Source organism: Leptodactylus fuscus, chromosome 5, assembly GCF_031893055.1.
Source record: "Leptodactylus fuscus isolate aLepFus1 chromosome 5, aLepFus1.hap2, whole genome shotgun sequence".
NCBI classification, from domain to species: Eukaryota; Metazoa; Chordata; class Amphibia; order Anura; family Leptodactylidae; genus Leptodactylus; species Leptodactylus fuscus.
In genome coordinates this window covers 195,287,368-195,308,519 of record NC_134269.1, presented here as the reverse complement: position 1 = coordinate 195,308,519, position 21,152 = coordinate 195,287,368, and the positions used below count along the sequence as shown (strand labels likewise).

Sequence of the window (21,152 nt, the reverse complement as noted above, 5' to 3'; positions counted from 1 at the left end):
CTGAGCTCCAATGCTAGACCTAACCCATGTGTGGCACCATTTCTAGAAGAATAAGTTCCCAATTCTGTAATCATTAAAGTTTTATAATGCTTACCAGAGCTGAGCCGGTGGAAATACACCTGGGTATGTGATACAAATAAAAACCTCTTCTCCTGTGGCACTTCATATTAGTGATGCATGGATTTGGACCATTATTTAATTTATATTTTAGAGCTTTTTTTCTTGTATTTGTATACTTTGCTACATGGATGTTTTTCGTGGGGGTTAACTACTTACCATGGTATAGTATGCACTCCTTGGTCTCTAATGTTTAAGAGGCCTTTCGACACCTCTACCAAATCCAACTGTTTGCATCCCTCAATAGATGCTAATTAATTCAGTCCTGCGATGTTGGAATTTTTTCCTCTAGTCCCCACTATTCCAGAGCAACCACTGCTGTTAGTAGAGATCTCAATTAGCATTTTAGGTGCTAAAACTGTCAGGGGGCAATATCTTACTGTCTACAGTACATAGCCCAGAACCACACGATTGAAAGTATAGGGCAAAATCATCATATTGTAACAAATTATTGCTCAGGAATGTTGCGGCCTAGAAACAAATTCAAACTTTCTCAGAATGAGTGTAGTGGCATCTATTAAAAAATTCTTAGTTTTAGTTATGGTGGAGGTGGGGAAAAGTCCTCTTAAGTACCAACTGGGTACTTTTGAAATGTTTTTAACATGCACAGTATATGATGCATATATTTTTGCCTAATGATCAGTGTGCTCATTTACATATACCCACACTGCTGCGCTTACCCATTAGTACTGTATAGGTTTAATTTAGGTCTGTGTTTTTTGAAAAGCTAGCTATATTCTAGCAGTGTTGGTCTATTATATGCGGGTGTCTTAATAGTGGCTGACGCTGATCTAGGATTCAATTAGAAGTAAAAATACCAGCCATCACGTGATATGGCACAAATGGCCATGAAATGGTTTACAGAAAAGGATATGCCTGTAAGGTTAAAGTCTTCTTTATCCCGACATGGTTGTTTATAAAGATTACCAGCTACAGAGATCTGCTCCTAAGCCTAGAGGCTTTCTGGAGGAAAGATGACCCTGAATGGTAATCCAATTACTTAAGGTAATCACTTCTATAGGAGATATAAACAGCCTTATTGTACAAATGGTCTTGATCAGATAATCCTGTCCTTGGCATAACCAAGGCACTGCCATTCTGTTTAGGGGGAAGGGATCTTGACATGGAAACAGTGCTGAACACAGGTTTATGATTACTTTTACTTTAATATTGTTAAATCCATAAAACAATAAAATCTATTTAATTTACAAACTGACAAGAAAAAAATTAAACTGTGCAAAAATACCATGAATGCTTGTAGTAAGCAATTGTTAGTTTATAGTCGCATGCTGAGCACCAAAAAAAACCCACAATCTTTAGGAAACCGCCAGATTAGAAGAACAAGTTAAATATGTTATCCAAAAATTATCTGCAAATACATCCACAGCAATGCTAAATAATCACTGTTCACTTGTACAGCCTTTGCCTGGCTTTATTTTACTCTCTGATCCTTGTATCCCTGTTTATCTGCAGTGAATCTGTGAATAAACTACATTTCCCATGATTCATCTGCCCTTCTCCACATTCCCTACAATGAAATCACAGGTGTTAAAACACTCCCACATCCAAGGTCACATGCTGCTGTGAGGCCTCGAGCTTCCTTAGGCCCCGTTCACACAAGGGGGCGGAAGGGCAGATTTTGGCACCGAGAGGGACATGGGGAGCCGCATCACTCTCGGGCCAAAATCCTCCTGCCACGACTGTCACGGCTTACCCCTGCGGAGTCGGCTCAAATGAATGGGCTGACTCCGGAGGTTGCTGTTGCGAGGCGGATGCCGCGGCTCAACAAGCCGCAGAAACTGCCTGAAGGAAGGGCAGCTCGCTTTTTTTTTTCCGCTAGCGGCAAAATGCCGCTAGCAGAAAAAAGAATGCGAGCGGTCTCCATAGACCACCATTGTGAGGAGGCAGATTATGACGTGGATTCCACACCATAATCCGCCCCCTCTGTGCCCGTGTGAACGGCCCTTAAATGCTCAAAGGGGTTCGAGGTGGGCTTGTAAACGGAATTCATTGACCTGAAAATACATCAGATAAACGATGCAGAATTGAAACAGGATATGTATTAGGTAGTGTTTTGTATTGTTATGTGGCTCATTTTGTTAAAAACTAGATAACTCCTTTAAGTGGAACAGAGATGTTATGTAACTAATGTAGACAGTGACTGGCTGCCACATCGATGTGTGAACATGGAACATGTTAGCAACATACAATATCAGCAGGGGAACACAAACTTACTGATAAGGGGGTGTCCATAAATCTGCAAATATTTTCCAAAACACAAAAAAACCTTTTAAAATCAATCTTTTTTTTTTTCCCCCCAATTGAGTATATGCTGACAAGCGCACAAGGACATGAGGAAGACCTAGAAAGCTCCTCTTGTTTTTATACAACTTGATGTCCCAGGGTAGGGATAACATTGTAAGAGTAGTGCAAGTTTTCCAGACATCAATAAAGTTTATACAGTGCATTTTGCACTATTCCTATCAGCTGAAAGCCTTTCTGGCGTGATCTATTCCATAGTAAAAAATAAAAATAATGCATTAGGCAATTAACAATTATTGATTAGGATTACATTAGGTTTAGTGGGATCGAAAATGATATATTAACTTGCATGAAAAAAGTAGCTGGTGCACTCATCGAGTTTCTTTAATGTGCATACACTCACCTGTAAGCTCTATGTAAGGTTCCTTTTGTTTGAATATGGGTAGGCAGCGAGTATGCAAGTTAGCTACAAATATGAATGTTCATACAAACTTTGCTTAGAATTACAGTTTGATGCAAAGCTCATTAAATGTGGGTTTGAAAATAAATTAAAGGGGCTCTATCATTGGGAAAAGTCATTTTTAACTAATCACATCCTTGCATAGACTTTAGAAAGGCTATTCCACACCTACCTTTAGTATGTAAATTGCCTCAGTGGTTTCTGAATAAGTCTGTTTTTATTCATATGCTAATTATCTTCCAGCCAGCTCAGGAAGTTCCCAGCAGCCTCCTCTCTGCTATTATCTCCTATGCGTGTGTGCAAACAGGAAGCTGAGTCGTTGTCATCTTCATTATCAGGGTGCACGATGAGACTTCCGGGGTGCACCGAGAGGCTAATTAGCATATGAATAAAACTGGTCTCATTTAAAAACCCGAGGCAATTTACATACTAAAGGTAGGTGTGGAATAGCCTTTCTAAAGCCTTTTCCAGGATGTGCTTAGTTAAAAATGACTTTTCCCAGTGATAGAGCCCCTTCAAGAAATTGTCATTTTATAGTATAATGTGCTGTCTCAAAATTAGATTTTCATAACATACTTATGGTGAATAGAATATTTTGTATAAAAAAAAAAAAAAATCAAAGAGTTAAGGTGGTGGACATGACGGGCAACAGCACACAAATACAACTAGACAGCTAGGTTGCTGGTTGTCAGAAAATATAGTGTGCGACCCACATAGCGACATGCAGCGAAACACTTCTTCTGCAGCATTTTTATGTTGTGATTTGCCAAACCCAAAGAATTTTTCTAAGCAGAACTTATCCACAGCTTTTTTCCCCTAGCAACATATCTATAAGATTAAATGACATCTCATTCACTTTGCTGGCACTGCATAAGGCCGGAGCCCCATGTCCCTATAAAGTGAATGGGATTCTAGTGAATCCTATCCGCACATTGTGGACAAATGCATGCAGAGGACACGCTGCAATTTCCAAAACCACTGCATTGTTGGAAATAGCAGCATGTCAATTATACCTACAGAAACACCAGCGGTTTCTTTATAGGTATGACGAAAGCAGAAAGTGCTTAAAGGAAATCTATGGACTTTTTGTGAAAAGCGCTGCGGGGGGAAAAAAATCAAGCATTGCCACCGCAGTTTTTCCGGAAGCGCTCTTTGCTGCGGCCCACTACGTGGAACATTAGCCTCATGCAGCGTTTTTAACACGGTCTTTGCAGCTGTCAAATATGCTGCGTTTATACAGTGAATGGAATTAACCAAAGAAGATTTTTGGTCTCTCTAAGGCTCGGTTCACATCCCTTTTCCACATTTTTCAGGTGGAAACCATTTGGACCCCATTGTAGTCAATGGGGTCTGCGGGTTTCCTAAGGTAAGCCCTTTTTTATGGGGATTAGAGAGTGCAGTTGTGAGCCTAGCCTTAATCTCGTGGCTACATAAAAACTTTTGCTTATATGACCTTGCACATCTTTAATGCTTACTTTTATAAGGAATCATAACAAATCTAAATGTGTATGCATTTTATGAGAAATTACACTTTTTACCGTCAGGTACCCGCATGCAACGTTGTGTTAAAATGGCAGGTGTCTACTTTCAGACCCAACAGGGGAATGGGTGTTTACTTTTTTAAACATTTTTATTTGCAAAAAAGCCCTAGCAGGGAAAGGGTTAGAATAGAAAACCATTAGGCACCATTTATTATGCAATGTGCTGCATATATTTGACATAGTGACAGACTAAACATGTGAAGCAGATCAATGAAGACTGTTTATCCTGCTGCTATAATGTAAGTAAGTACAGTCATAGACCAGCATAAGACTTTATAGTATTCCTTTAAGGCCAAGCTAATAATTCATCTCTTCTTTTATAACCATTGTACAGATATGGTTTTGAATTACCTAAAAGATAATTTATTGCTCTTTATACTGTTCAATAATAAGGTTCCCTACATAAAACAGAGGATCTGCCCTTAACAGGATGACATTATAACAAGCAGCAGCCCTGCTCACCTATTGCTGCTTTGAATGCAAGGACATGCTTGGCTGCCCACAATAGAAAATGAGAAAAGAATTAGCCCAGCATGCAAATGTAACTAAAACTGGAGAATTTATTCATAGAGTTCCATGACATCCAAAGCTCAGATGTTTTCTGATGCGTTTTGGACCTACTACAGGTCCTTAGTGGTAGTATAATGGAGCTGAGAAATATTCCAACATTTCACAGATCAAAGATCCGATGAAAGCCTGGAGCCCTGATCCTTATATCCCAGACATATCAGTCCTATTGTGTAATCCCCTCTATAGTATTGTGTAAACCCTTCTATCACAGTGTGTAAGCCAATACAGCCATAGGGATGAAAAGATCCAATTTATATTGTCCACAATATTCCATTCTTGAACAAAGTTTTAGTATTTCAATGCTCAAGTTACTGAACAAAAAGGAGATTAATTTTAGTATCACGCATACAGAGTATAAGGCCGAGGCCCCACGTTGTAGAAACAGATTTTATTTTTTTTTCGGAGCAGATTTTGCTGCATTTTTTGGAGCCAAAGACAGGAGTGGATTGGAGTAACAGTACTTCTTATACACTGTATGTTTCCTATTACTTTTGAGGTTTGGCTTAAAGACTGCAGCAAAATCTGCAAAAACAACAACAACAAAAAAAAGCTGCAACATGGGGTCTCAGCCTTAAAGAGGACCTTTCATAGATTTGGGAACATGCGGTGTTATATACTGCTGGAAAACCAACAGTGCACTGAATTCAGCGCAATGTCGGCTTTCCCGATCTGTGCCCCAGGTGAAGAGCTATCGGTACCGATACCGTAGCTCTTTACAGTCAGAAGGGTGTTACTGACAGTCAGTCAGGAACGTCCTTCTCCCCAGCAGCGCCTATCGTGCTGTACTGTGTGAGCGGGGAGGAACGCCCCCTCCTCTCCTGATAATACTCGTTTATGGACAAGCACTGTGAGCAGAGGGAGGGGGGGTTCCTCCCCACTCACACTCTACAGCGCAATAGGCGCTGCTGTGAAGAAGGACGTACCTGACTGACTGTCAGAAACACCCTTCTGACGATGAAGAGCTACAGTACCGGCAGAGATAGCTCTTCACCCGAGACACAGATCGGGAAAGTCGACAGTGCACTGAATTCAGCGCACTGTTGGCTTTCCAGCGGTATATAGAACTGCCTGTACCCCAAACCCATGAAAGGTCCTCTTTATGGAGAGCTTGTCAGGTGCCGGTTGTTGAAATATCAAGTTATAAGCTTTTAAAACCTTGTGCAAATTTACAACATAGAAAAAAGATAAGCCGGCATCTCACAAAGTACATTTAAAATTTAACTTTTAATCCAAAAGTCAAAAAATAAAAATAGGAGTTCTATTATTGTTACCTATAAACGTCCATACTACATTGCTTGGTTATTCAAGAGACCATATATCATATGAATAAGTCACTTTTCAAACAATTTTGGCACTATACGTGTGAATCTATGGTTAATTCAAAGAAGAATGGTCACATGACATGAAATGACCAATGATAGTAAAAGAAGGGGTGCCAATACTTTTGGCCAACACTGTAGATATTTCACTGTACATCATAGGTTAGTCAATAGAAGAACAACCCATTTTTTTCATACATCATGCAAATTTACCTTAACTAGTCAGAGGGAGAGGCTTCATCTAGTCAATCAGTCATGTCCTAAATCACACCTTGTGCAAAGTGACTCGAATGTCCCTCATTGTCAGATGTCAGTCTGATACCCTACCTAACTACCGACCTCATGGGTTATGATTTAGTGCAGTCGATGCATGACTAGATGAAGCCACATATACTGATCTAGTCGCTTATAACTTGACATTTCAGCTACAGAAAGCTTAGTGGGGCACCATAGGAAAGGTCATTATTTGATACTGCACATGCAAGGGCCAGTTTATGGTGCAAATAACACCAACTAGAATTCCTTTAAGTAATTAAGTAGTTTTGCCATTAATGCTGCAGTTAACTCTCAAAACCACACAAAAAGCACCCGAAGCAGGTGGCGGTGGCAAAGACAGAAAGAAGAGTATGACTTTTTTTTTTTTTTTTTTTTTAAATGTGACAACTTCCCTGTCTGTCACTGAGATTTCTCCAATTCCTAGACAACCCCTTTAAAAAAAAAAAAAACAGACATTACACTGAATTGAGAGGTGATTTCTATACAGAATCTACCATTTTCTTAATCTACATTTACATTACATATTGTGGCTACCTTGCTGGATGAATGGATGTTCACTATAAATTGAAGCATAATTGACTAAATCAAATGTTGTATATGGAAATGATCTCCTCTCTATATATGATAATATACACAAGCTTGATTATCAAATCACAGGAAATGTTTCCTTTACATTCCTAATGTCCATTTAATAAGAGAAATACGACGGTCTGCACGCCATTGCTACCGATGGTTATGTTGTTTTCTAGCAGGTAGACATTTGTGCCTTGCACTTCCTTGCAGCAAATGAATTGAATGATTTTTAAAAGGTATCTACAGATGTTGAGCTGGCCGGGTGCCACGGCCTAGAGCTGCTGAGTGTGGGGAAAAGAAACAAGATCTGCAAACTACATAACTCACTGGATGTTAAATCAGGCCTCAAAGAGCCGGACATGTCCTTATTTCACTGCACTTACCCATTAAAACGCTCAACAGTTTCTGAACCCTGGAGTTCACACCAACAATTCGGTAAAGCCCCTGTTCATTAATGCCTGTGAAAATAATAATACAATTAAACTGAAAGACAAAAAAAAAACAACCCCTAATTAAAAAAAAAAAAAAAAAAGGCAAGGGAACACCACATTATTTTATATACAAGCAACCTGAGATGCTAAAAATTCACACTTGTATTTATACCAAGCCCATTTTCCCTGGTTTGTGAATGGGTACAAATTTTTGTTTCTTTTTTTATAGTACATGTAATTTTGGAGGCGATAAAATGCTTCTTCACTTATCTTTCTTTCAGTGATACATACGGCTATTTTACTATTTTATTTTAAATAAAACGTTCTTATTTTACACATTAGGACTCCCCCTTCATCCAACCTTTCCACAGATCAGGAATCTGTATACTGACACCATCATTCTCTGTATAGCTTTGCTATGATATATTAAAAGCTCCCTGCAGGGTTTCCTGCTAATTCACAGGATGTGTAATGTCGCTGGGGGAGAAGGGGGTACAAGTCGCTGTCCAAGTTAAAGGAATAGGGATAATTTTCATATTAGGGAATTCTGAGTTAAAAGTGGGGGTCTTCTGTTCAGGGAGCTCATCTCGTGGCCATAGTTAGGGCAGCATCAAAGATAGTCTTTCGCCCTGCACTATAAAGACAACCTATTTCAATTCTTCATTTGGAGGTGCTTCAGGGAAACTATACACTTGCTTCCATGATCCCCACAATCTAATATTAATGACCTATCTTCAGGAAAAGCTCAACATGCAAATTGCAAGGCGGTTTCTTCAGACCTCAGGCTCTGCAGATCAGTCATGTGAACGCACACAGCTACAAGTGGGGAAACAGTATATTCAGGAAGTTGACACAAAGGAAGAGACTCGCTGAGCACAAATCCTGCTCTTCTGTTAAGCAATCCAAGGAGAGTCACCCTATGGGGTGGGTGGGAGATATTATATTATGACTAGAGATGAGCGAACACTAAAATGTTCGAGGTTCGAAATTCGATTCGAACAGCCGCTCACTGTTCGAGTGTTCGAATGGGTTTCGAACCCCATTATAGTCTTTGGGGAACATAAACTCGTTAAGGGGGAAACCCAAATTCGTGTCTGGAGGGTCACCAAGTCCACTATGACACCCCAGGAAATGATACCAACACCCTGGAATGACACTGGGACAGCAGGGGAAGCATGTCTGGGGGCATAAAAGTCACTTTATTTCATGGAAATCCCTGTCAGTTTGCGATTTTCGCAAGCTAACTTTTCCCCATAGAAATGCATTGGCCAGTGCTGATTGGCCAGAGTACGGAACTCGACCAATCAGCGCTGGCTCTGCTGGAGGAGGCGGAGTCTAAGATCGCTCCACACCAGTCTCCATTCAGGTCCGACCTTAGACTCCGCCTCCTCCCGCAGAGCCAGCGCTGATTGGCCGAAGGCTGGCCTATGCATTCCTATGCGAATGCAGAGACTTAGCAGTGCTGAGTCAGTTTTGCTCAACTACACATCTGATGCACACTCGGCACTGCTACATCAGATGTAGCAATCTGATGTAGCAGAGCCGAGGGTGCACTAGAACCCCTGTGCAATCTCAGTTCACGCTAATAGAATGCATTGGCCAGCGCTGATTGGCCAATGTATTCTATTAGCCCGATGAAGTAGAGCTGAATGTGTGTGCTAAGCACACTCATTCAGCACTGCTTCATCATGCCAATACAATGCATTAGCCAGTGCTGATTGGCCAGAGTACGGAATTCGGCCAATCAGCGCTGGCTCTGCTGGAGGAGGCGGAGTCTAAGGTCGGACCTGAATGGAGACTGGTGTGGAGCGATCTTAGACTCCGCCTCCTCCAGCAGAGCCAGCGCTGATTGGCCGAATTCCGTACTCTGGCCAATCAGCGCTGGCCAATGCATTCTATTAGCCCGATGAAGTAGAGCTGAATGTGTGTGCTAAGCACACACATTCAGCACTGCTTCATCACGCCAATACAATGCATTAGCCAGTGCTGATTGGCCAGAGTACGGAATTCGGCCAATCAGCGCTGGCTCTGCTGGAGGAGGCGGAGTCTAAGGTCGGACCTGAATGGAGACTGGTGTGGAGCGATCTTAGACTCCGCCTCCTCCAGCAGAGCCAGCGCTGATTGGCCGAATTCCGTACTCTGGCCAATCAGCGCTGGCCAATGCATTCTATTAGCTTGATGAAGCAGAGTGTGCACAAGGGTTCAAGCGCACCCTCGGCTCTGATCTAGCAGAGCCGAGGGTGCACAAGGGTTCAAGTGCACCCTCGGCTCTCCTACATCAGAGCCGAGGGTGCGCTTGAACCCTTGTGCACACTCTGCTTCATCAAGCTAATAGAGTGCATTGGCCAGCGCTGATTGGCCAGAGTACGGAATTCGGCCAATCAGCGCTGGCCAATGCATCCCTATGGGAAAAAGTTTATCTCACAAAAATCATAATTACACACCCGATAGAGCCCCAAAAAGTTATTTTTAATAACATTCCCCCCTAAATAAAGGTTATCCCTAGCTATCCCTGCCTGTACAGCTATCCCTGTCTCATAGTCACAAAGTTCACATTCTCATATGACCCGGATTTGAAATCCACTATTCGTCTAAAATGGAGGTCACCTGATTTCGGCAGCCAATGACTTTTTCCAATTTTTTTCAATGCCCCCGGTGTCGTAGTTCCTGTCCCACCTCCCCTGCGCTGTTATTGGTGCAAAAAAGGCACCAGGGAAGGTGGGAGGGGAATCGAATTTTGGCGCACTTTACCACGCGGTGTTCGATTCGATTCGAACATGGCGAACACCCTGATATCCGATCGAACATGTGTTCGATAGAACACTGTTCGCTCATCTCTAATTATGACCCTGACATAGAGCTTATGCTTAGAAGTTCTGTGTGTGACAACTGTGTAGAGATACTATGCGATCACTGTGGCGTCAAAGGAAACTGATATATATAAATGAGATCACTCTGCTCATGTTTTCCCAGTCTATACAGTAAAGCTGACAATTCAGCAACAAAAAAACCTAAATTTTAGTATACTGCCCTAATGGTAAATGGAAAAACTGAAATCAGGGGAGTAGCTATAGGTAGTGCAGAGGTAGCAGTGGCTGCTGGATCCTGGACAGGCCGCAAAAGTTCCTTTGCCACGTAAAATATGTAGATATTTTAAATGCTACAAGGTAAATGGGGGACTTCTTATACATTTTGGCACTGGGGCCCAGGAGGTTTATGTTATACCACTGACTGAAATACATTTCACCCCATGCTGAATCAGCCAGTTTTGAACTTAAAGGGGTTGGCCAGCTCCAAAAGGATTTTTCATAATGATGAACCAAAGAAACAAAAGGATAAGCTTATTGGCCTTGATTTTCTTAGAATATTTTAAAACAATGTTTTTCAGCCACGATAATCAGGTTTGCCTACACATAAGATTTGTCAGGTTGGGGGGCCCAAACATAAAGATCCCTCAAACCCCTCATTTTGAAAACTAGACAACTAAACAATTCATCTAGGGATGTAGTGACTGTTTTGACTTCACAGATGTTTGATACAAATTCTAAACACTGGGTCATGAAATAGCAAAATTAAAATTTTTTCAATAATATTTTGCTTTAGCTCCAAATTTTTCATTTTTTTAAAGGGGTAATAAGAGAAAAAGCACCCCTAAATTTGTTACGCATTTTCTCCTGAATTTAGAAATTTATGTGGTTGTAAACTTGCTGGTTGGGCACACAGTCAGGCTCAGGATGTAAAAAAAAAACAAAAAAAAAAAAAACACCATTTTGGAAAGTCATCCATCCGGGAACATATTAGCAATTGCCATGAAAATTAAAATGCAATTGTTTTGTAATAGAAAAAAAATTTGCACCAAATTTTTCATTGTCAAAGTGGGTAATAGCAGAAAATGTATACCACAAAATGTTACTCATGCAGAACACAGTATCTTACATAGGCAACAGTGTCAACTGAGTAAGTCTTATGCAGTAGATCTTGCCACTGAATGTGGAGGAGTGTTTTGTCCAAATATTAACCATTAACATCCAGCTACAGTCTAAAGACCATAATCAGTTGACTTCTGACACTACTTCAGCAACTAGGACTTCTGGGAGTAGCTTTCGCAGAAGTGAATCCCTTTAACGTGGTGAATGCTAATCTTTACAACAATGGCAACCATCTATCTGAAATCAGAAATGGTAGTGAAAAGGTCAAGTTGTTTTTAACAGACTTAATTGGTTCCTTATATCCTAATTGTGGCTGTCAACTGCAGAAGACTAGAAACCTCTTCACTGCAGTTATTACTTCCACATCATTGTTAGACTGTCACATCAGCCAACTTCTTCCTGCTTCAGCTCTGAAATTTCATAATGTAGTGGAGCTGTGGATTGTACCGTAATTTGGAAAAAAACATTTTTCAAATTAGAACATTTATCGTCAGAAAAGAGATTTCCACCCCAAAACACTACATACTGAAAGTGTGAGGTGGATCGGAACATGGAAAGACGAGATGTGCCTTGTCCTGCCCTTTAGTACTCCATGACTGCGACATCTCACAGCTACTATCTACTGAAAGAGAAATCCTGCTACGAACTAAAAGAAGATGAATGTCTATATAGCTGGGAATCTGTTCCTTTTGGAATAGAAATACTAAATTTGGCAATAAACTCCGCATCATGTTAGTAGGCTTATTAACCGAGTCATGCATGACGTTAAGGGGGCTGCCCTCTAGAGGGCAGCATACAGAGGCACTGTTCTCCTAATTACATCATGGAGAATAGATTTGCATATTTTTTTACCCAGAATCCCTAGCGGAGCAGGAACGACTTAAGTCTCCATACGCCTATGTAGGCACACACTCTCCCTAATGTGTATGATTATCCCCTATATAGAAGAAATAATGGATTATTAGTTTTATAGGATATTAGACATTATAAAACATCTAGTATGCATTACAAACACACACTATCTAGCTCGATATATTATAGTGTTCTCAATCTACCTCAGTGGTACAAGGGGGTCTGATGAACCAGATGTAGTTTAATTGCTTTATGTTTACTGACCCTGAGAGAGAAAAGGGGTTGCCCCTGGGCTGACCTCCAGAGCCAACAGAGATACACAGCTTTCCTAGAGAAGAGTTGTTCATCTCCCTCCTCAGGGAGTGAGAGGAAGGGGCACCCTGGCAGGGCAATAGCCTTAACAGAGAATGAATCCTGAGCTGTCTCCACAGATATGTCAACTGTTCAAAGAGAGCTAGGTGTGCCCATCTCTAGCTGAAGAGTTCCCAAGCTCCTGGGACAAGGGTTTTAAGCATCATTCTGTTTTTATTCCATTCATTTTAAAAGTGGTTTACATTTTGTGTCCTTTAACAATTTAATACCCAAAGGTATTAGAATAAATTTAAGGTTAATTTGTGTTGCTCTATGAACCCATTACCTTTTTAAAGTGAGTTTGTATCTGATTTTTGGAGAGACGCCTGTATGTGTTAGCACAGGTTCCACTGATCCGGAGAATCAGAGGTGATGGCAGTGTGTATTTGGGTGTGTGGACTGTGTTGGGGTGATATTTCCTCTCAATTTGCAGCCTTAAGTGAAGGGTGAGTGCAAAATTGAGTGAGTTGATCCCTAACAGCTGCACCCAAGTCATGTTCTAGCACAGCCCGCACCGTATGTGACAATAATAAATCTCACATGGTAAAGGCTTGTTGAAGAGTACAAGAAGCAAGAAGAAGAGATGACAGGCAAACTGCTGAGAGAGGGAGACATGATTTTCACACTTAAATGGTCTTGCATGCACCCTATTTGTTTATAAGGGATAGAGGAGAAGTGTCAGATTTTTCAGGGTCCAACTACTGGGACCCACAGCGATCAGGATAATGGAGAGCATACAAAGGTAACTTTCAGTTCCCATTCTTCTGATCACCGGACTCACCAAAAGTTGGCCCCACAGCCATCTTCCATTTATGTCCTATCCTGTGGATAGGGGATACATCTTTTTTAAGTATTAAAGGGGTTGTGCTAAGAGTCTTTCACATAACATTTATTTATTGAAGTACTTTTACAATTGTCTGATAATGGCTAGTTATCGTCTTCTGTTACCACATGCCCACAGCGCTGGCCTTCCTTCTAACTATTGCATGTTTCATCTCCTAATCCCTGCTTATTGATTTGTCACTAGAGTGCATTGAATGATACTTCAATCCAGGGAGGCCAATGACTGGCATTAAATATTCCATTTCATTTTGCCAGTCGATGTCTTATGGAACATCACGGCTAAGATACAGACACAGGATTAGAATTATTTTGCCCAGATACAATATTTTGTTCCTCTAGGTCCACTTCCTTTCAACTAAAGAGAACAGAAGAAACATGGCTTAAACAGTAACCAGACCTATCAATCCACACACTATTTCAGATCCTTTGCAGTATTTTCCTATTGATGACTAATCCTAATTTGTTTCCTAAACAGGTGAGAGAAAAACAATGTTACAGACATCTGTGTAGCCTTAATCATGAGGTTGACCTAAGCTTTATGCCATCTGTTGTATAGTGGCACATGCGCTCACCTCTTGTTTCCACAGCTTGGATACACTTCCGGATGATGCTGAAGCCAATACTGTCCAGCTGGGCAGCTAGAGGAAAAGACATATATGGAGTTTAGCAGACACATACCGGTATCAATCAGAAGGCTTGCTGCACGTTTTACATAAAATATAATAATCAGTTAAAAAAATTAAATAAAATAATTCTACTAAATAAAAATGTGCGCAGGTTCTCATCAGTAGGAGCAGATCTTTCAGTTATTCTTCTGGCCTGTATGGCATTGCTATTTTACTGTTGTGTTTGGATGGCATAAAATATGTTACCTTGGCAAGACTGGTACTATGGGTTTCCGTTCGGGGAGTCCACTTGGGGACTTATGTACAGTCCTATGAAAAAGTTTGGGCACCCCTATTAATCTTAATCATTTTTAGTTCTAAATATTTTGGTGTTTGCAACAGCCATTTCAGTTTGATATATCTAATAACTGATGGACACAGTAATATTTCAGGATTGAAATGAGGTTTATTGTACTAACAGAAAATGTGCAATATGCATTAAACCAAAATTTGACTGGTGCAAAAGTATGGGCACCTCAACAGAAAAGTGACATTAATATTTAGTAGATCCTCCTTTTGCACAGATAACAGCCTCTAGTCGCTTCCTGTAGCTTTTAATCAGGTCCTGGATCCTGGATGAAGGGATTTTGGACCATTCCTCTTTACAAAACAATTCGAGTTCAGTTAAGTTTGATGGTCGCCGAGCATGGACAGCCCGCTTCAAATCATCCCACAGATGTTCAATGATATTCAGGTCTGGGGACTGAGATGGCCATTCCAGAACATTGTAATTGTTCCTCTGCATGAATGCCTGAGTCGATTTGGAGCGGTGTTTTGGATCATTGTCTTGCTGAAATATCCATCCCCAGCGTAACTTCAATTTCGTCACTGATTCTTGAACATTATTCTCAAGAATCTGCTGATACTGAGTGGAATCCATGCGACCCTCAACTTTAACAAGATCCCTGGTGCCGGCATTGGCCACACAGCCCCAAAGCACGATGGAACCTCCACCAAATTTTACAGTGGGTAGCAAGTGTTCTCCTTGGAATATTTTTTTTTTTGGACGCCATGCATAACGCCTTTTTGTATGACCAAACAACTCAATCTTTGCTTCATCAGTCCACAAGACCTTCTTCCAAAATGAAGCTGGCTTGTCCAAATGTGCTTTTGCATACCTCAGGCGACTCTGTTTGTGGCGTGCTTGCAGAAACGGCTTCTTTCTCATCACTCTCCCATACAGCTTCTCCTTGTGCAAAGTGCGCTGTATTGTTGACCGATGCACAGTGACACCATCTGCAAGAGATGATGCTGCAGCTCTTTGGAGGTGGTCTGTGGATTGTCCTTGACTCTTCTCACCATTCTTCTTCTCTGCCTTTCTGATATATTTCTTTATATGGTCTTCCATTTCCTTACTATGTTCCTCACAGAGGAAATTGACAGGTTAAAGCTCTGAGACAACTTTTTGTCTCCTTCCCCTGAACAACTATGTTGAACATTCTTTGTTTTCAGATCATTTGAGAGCGGGCTGTCCATGCTCGGTGACCAACAAACTTAACTGAACTTGAATTGTTTTGTAAAGAGGAATGGTCCAAAATACCTTCATCCAGGATCCAGGAACTGATTAAAAGCTACAGGAAGCGACTAGAGGCTGTTATCATTGCAAAAGAAGGATCTACTAAATATTAATGTCACTTTTCTGTTGAGGTGCCCATACTTTTGCACCAGTCAAATTTTGGTTTAATGCATATTGTACATTTTCTGTTAGTACAATAAACCTCATTTCAATCCTGAAATATTACTGTGTCCATCAGTTATTAGATATATCAAACTGAAATGGCTGTTGCAAACACCAAAATATTTAGAACTAAAAATGATTAAGATTAATAGGGGTGCCCAAACTTACTCATAGGACTGTATTAAAAAGCAGTTACCTAGGAAACCCACAGACTATAATGGGGTCTGTGTGATTTCCGCACAAAACATGCATAGAGAAAAGTCCTGCAAGCAGCACTTTTCATTCCACATGTTTCATACGGAAATAGAGCAAAAACCACATGGACCCCATTATAGTCTATAGGGTCCGTGGGATTCCTTAGGTAATCACTTTTTAATGCGTATAGGTTTCCGTTTGGGGGGTCCTCAAATGGACTCCCCAAACACAAATGTGAATAGGGCCTCAAACTTTCACACAAAAAGAGTCCTTCAAAAGGCAGAGTAGCACATGAGGAAACCCAAAGGGTGGAGTGACCCAGGTATATATAGCCAAATAAATATAGACATGCCATGGGGAAATGAGGTAAAAAGTCAATTAATGTCACAGAGAATCATGTTATAATTAATACAAATTTACAGTGCAAAGGGTAAGGGTACAATATAATTAAGTGAATAGCAACCATGTTAAAGAGGACCTTTCATGGTCCGGGGCACAGGCAGTTCCATATACTGCTGGAAAGCTGACAGTGCACGGAATTCAGCTCACTCTCGGCTTTCCCGATCTGTGCCCCGGGTAAAGAACTTTCGGTCCTGGTAACGTAGCTCTTCACTGTCAGAAGGGCGTTCCTGACAGTACAGTGTGAGTATTATCAGGAGGGGAGGGGGCGTTACCGCGATAGGCGCTGCTTTGAAAAGGACGTAGCTGACTGTCAGAAACGCCCTTCTGACTGTAAAGAGCTACAGTACCGGGACTGATAGCTCTTTACCCGGAGCACAGATCGGGAAAGTTGAATTCAGCGCACTCTCAGCTTTCCAGCAGTATATGGAACTGCCTGTGCCCAAAACCATGAAAGGTCCTCTTTAAGGAAGCAAATGCAAGGATCAATGGACCCCTAAGAGAGAGTAAGTGACAACCATATTATTCACTTAATTATATTGTACCCTTACCCTTTGCACTGTAAATTTGTATTAATTCTACCATGATTCTCTGTGAATTTAATTGACTTTTTACCTCACTTCCCTATGGTATGTGTCTATATTTATTTGGCTATATATTCCTGGGTCACTGAACCCTTTGGAGTTGTGATTTGGTGTTTTATAGATACTATCATTTTTGTATGTATTTATATGCTTTTTTATATAAAGTCAATAAAATATTTACATTTTATATGAATTTCCTGATGTGAATGTTTTTTGATACAATTACCTAACAAGGACATATAATTTATTGGGAAAATGGGTGCGGTTTAAGATGTGCCAACATGCACCAAACATAACAAAACAGTAAGTCAAACAAGTTGTGTTAAGTTGGACAGTAGTATCGAAGGGTGTACCAAATTCATCATCCTACATGAGCCACGGTGATAAATTTGGCTCATCTCTAGACCGTCTAGTCTGAGTTTACACTGTCTAAATATTAGACAGGATTAAGTAAATCTGCTTCACAGTTCTATGAAATGTTCCTAAAACTGTTTGGATGGAAACGCTACCTCCAAAAGCGTTGAGTCAATTCTGGAGGTAAAAAAACAACTTTTCATCACTAATCCTGCTGTGTAATGAATATTGCTGTAAATACAATGCAGCATGGTGTGTGTATAATATCCGAGACCAAAGTTCGTCCACTCACGAGAACCTGAAAGTGAAAAGTCTGGGAGTGTGATAAATAGCAACTACATGTACACATGACCAAATCTATTCATCCCAATGGAATAGCAATAGGATCTTATTACTTTCACAAACCGACCTCTATTATCCTGAAGTGCTGCAAAGTGAAAAGCTTGCCTGGGAATTTATTAAAGTGAGATAAAATATTTATTTTGTACAAAATTATGATACCCTCAAGGCACTGAGCTCACATTCTGAAAGCGAGATCTAAAACCGTCAAACTAATGAAATATAAGACTCAATTAAATCGTGCCGTAGTCAGGATTTCGCTCATGTTATTCGGATTTCATTTATAGAAATGAACATTACAAGAAATGAATATCTTTGACCAACTATTGTCATGCTCGCATATCCCAAATAGAACTTGGAAATTTGCAAATATCTAACAATATTTTTCTTAAGATATGAGCTTAGATTTAATAGACTGTCGCCTAGATGTCTAAGTCTTAAATAACCTCGCTGTTTGGATCTCTGTGTAAAGTATGTCTCCATGTTAAAGACTTGGCTTACCTTCCCTGCACTCTTTTAGCTAAAAAATTTCACTTTTGATCATTATTTCACCAAGAAATCTGCATATAATTTGAAGCAACTTTGCAAACCCTTTACTTGAACTGATCTTTGGTTTCAACATTCTCTTGTCTGTAGTCACAACAAGAGCAGCTGTTACAAAAGTGTCCATGAAGAGGACCTTTCACCACCTCCACCAACTTCAACTATTTGTATTCTTCAATAGGTGCCTCAACTGTTTCAGGTACGGTTGGAATTTTTTCTCTAGCCCCCACCATTCCTGAGCAATTGGTGCCATTAGTTTCATCACCTATAGGTGAATTAGGCTTATTCTGTCAGGTGGGCAATCCCCTCTGTCTCCTCTAGCCTAGGACCGCCCACCTGACAGTATAGCGCCTAAAGAGTATAATGGTGCTGATTGTTTAGGAAAGGTGGGGGCTACAGACAAAAATTCAATCTGTATAGGAATCAGTGGAGCCTATTAAAAGATGTAAAGAACTCCATTTTGATCATAGGGATTCTGAATACTACAACCAAGCCTATCACCCCAGATAACCCCACAGATGGACTAGGGTCACCTAAATCAAATGAGGTTTTCCTCTTATGAATCAGTGCCTCCATTTCCTAGATAGTTTTTTTTTTTTTTGTCAATATGCAAATGGGCTCTTTGAAACAATGTGGACTTCGGGGTCGATATTGATAACCTGTAAATAGGATAGGCATCAATATTACATTACAGTCTAGAGAAACTTAGTAGCTTTATTAACAACTATATATGGAAAATTGTATTTAAAGGGGTTGTCCCATCACAAGGATCCTATCTATACTGCTTGTTAATGTGGATGTAAAACTTTTCCTAAATACATTGCTTCAGCAAAACTGCTTTGTTTGTCACTATCTTACTTTATTCAATTCATTGTTGACATAGCCCTTGACTTATCTGCTCAAAAGTCAAGTGATGTATCTGCTGCTCTCAGGGGGGAGGGAGGAGGGGCTAAGTGCAGGGAGCGAGCCTGTGTATCTAGCTATTCCTGTGTCTACACCATGTGACCTAGCTTCCTGTTAGCAGATAGAGGAGAGGAGCTGCTTTCATTTCTTCTGTTCTCCCAGTTATCAGGCTAGCTAATTCAATTGTGTTCATTATGGCAGAGACAGGCAGTCTCTGTATGTAACACAGAATGGAGTTGCTCCTGCCTTTACTTCATAGTCCAATATTGTGCATAGTTTTGTTTGAGGACCTTTGATGACATCACAGGCCCTTCAGCCGCCCCATAGGATCACGCTATGTGGTGGGCGGAGCTACATACTAATTTGTGGGCGGAGCTAAACAGCAGGTTGCATGCGAAACCCTGCCCACCAAATGACGCAAGAAAGAAGATTTTACAGCAGTGAAGACTGGCGAGTATGTGACGTGGGAATACCCCTTTAAAGGTAGTCCTAGTCTTGAAGAGGAGCAATCATTTTAGAGAACTTGAGCCACCCTTAAACAGTCATTCATCTGAGAGGCCTATATAATACTGCATTTCCTTTGTAGTAGCTGCTGTATGGGAAAGGGCTGGTTGGCCATGTCTTCAAGCTATTTGCAAAGGTGCTGGAAGCAGGACATATGGTGAATTTTGAAAGGGATCATCTCAGGCAAAACAACTCTTTTAACATACATTTACTTAATATGTATGAAGGTCTCCAAGCTGCTGCATATTCCAGTTACCACACAATAGCCGTACCTTGCAGCACAGCATATAGTGTGAGATCTGTTAGCTAAAATCTTGAAATGCTTGAGCCAAAAAAAAATATTTTAAGTAACTACACACAAGGGAATTACTAGAAAAGTCACATACATGACCGATTTTTGTTTTTAATAACCAAAGTAGCGCTATTGGCAATTTTTATTATAATACTGCACAATATAAATGTTCTATATAATAAGAAAACAGGGACTGAATATCATTTTCCATGTTTAGGTAAAAGCTTCCTAAAGCGTAAAGCCATTCAACTTCGACAAGAAGTTTTCAGATCTATCCAGATGGGAAGGATGAGCCTAATTCCCATAAGCTAGTAGCTGAAGACATCAGCTTCCTGTTCAGCTCAGATCATGAAAGGTCAGAGATTCTTCTGCAGTCTTGTACCCTTTTAATCGCAAGAAATAATATCTAATTAAATATCCAAGCAGCTTTTATCGGCTTCTAATTTGACTTTTAATGAGGCACTACAGGGACAAGAGCTTATATCTAGGAGCTTGTTTGCTAAGCTTCAGTACAAAAGATCTGACTTTATCTGTCTCCCTGGAGCCCCAGCCTAATTCAGTAGAAGCTCGGCATTGCTGGAGATAACTGGCTGGCTGATGAATAATGACACCGCGCAGCCACAGGCCCACTCCCATGTTAAACAGCTCCTATATATACACACTATACTTCTACCAAACTGGGTACTAAAGTAGTAAGTACCGTATTTTACGGACTATAAGGCGCACTGGACTATAAGGCGCATTGCCCATGAGCGCCTTATAGTCCGTCTCGGTTCATATATAAGGCACACCGGACTATAAGCCGCAGTCCGGTGCGCATTATATGTTATTGAAAGCGGCGGCAGGCAGACTTTGCCAGCGGCCGCTTAACCCCCCGCGTGCCAGCCGCTTCTATTGGAAGCGCTCGGCAGGCGAGGAGGGGCTCTATCAGCAAAATCATGCTGATAGAGCCCAACCGTAAATGTTATATTAAACTACCCCCCCCCCCCCCCTGTCCTCCTCCTCCGGCGCTCGCTAACTGATAATGGCCTGGGCGCATGCGCAGTAGCCGTAGTAGAAGCATTATGATATTGCGCATGCGCCCAGGCCATTATCAATTCGCGAGCGCCGGAGGAAGTGGTCAGGACATCGGAGGAAGAGGAGGCCTGAATGCCCGCCCGCCCTGCACCGCT

General features: G+C 41.0%; 1 protein-coding gene across 2 annotated transcripts in view; it reads right to left on the bottom strand.

Moving 5' to 3' along the window:
- The window catches only part of ARHGAP26 (Rho GTPase activating protein 26), a 229,047-nt gene that overhangs the window by 119,435 nt on the left and 88,460 nt on the right, over positions 1-21,152 (bottom strand). For both annotated transcript variants that reach the window (XM_075275014.1, XM_075275015.1), the window contains exons 13-14: positions 14,097-14,162; positions 7,502-7,576 (exon numbers count right to left, since the gene is read on the bottom strand). In XM_075275014.1, the coding sequence (XP_075131115.1) occupies positions 7,502-7,576; positions 14,097-14,162 (141 nt within the window). The remainder of the gene's footprint in view (positions 1-7,501; positions 7,577-14,096; positions 14,163-21,152) is intronic.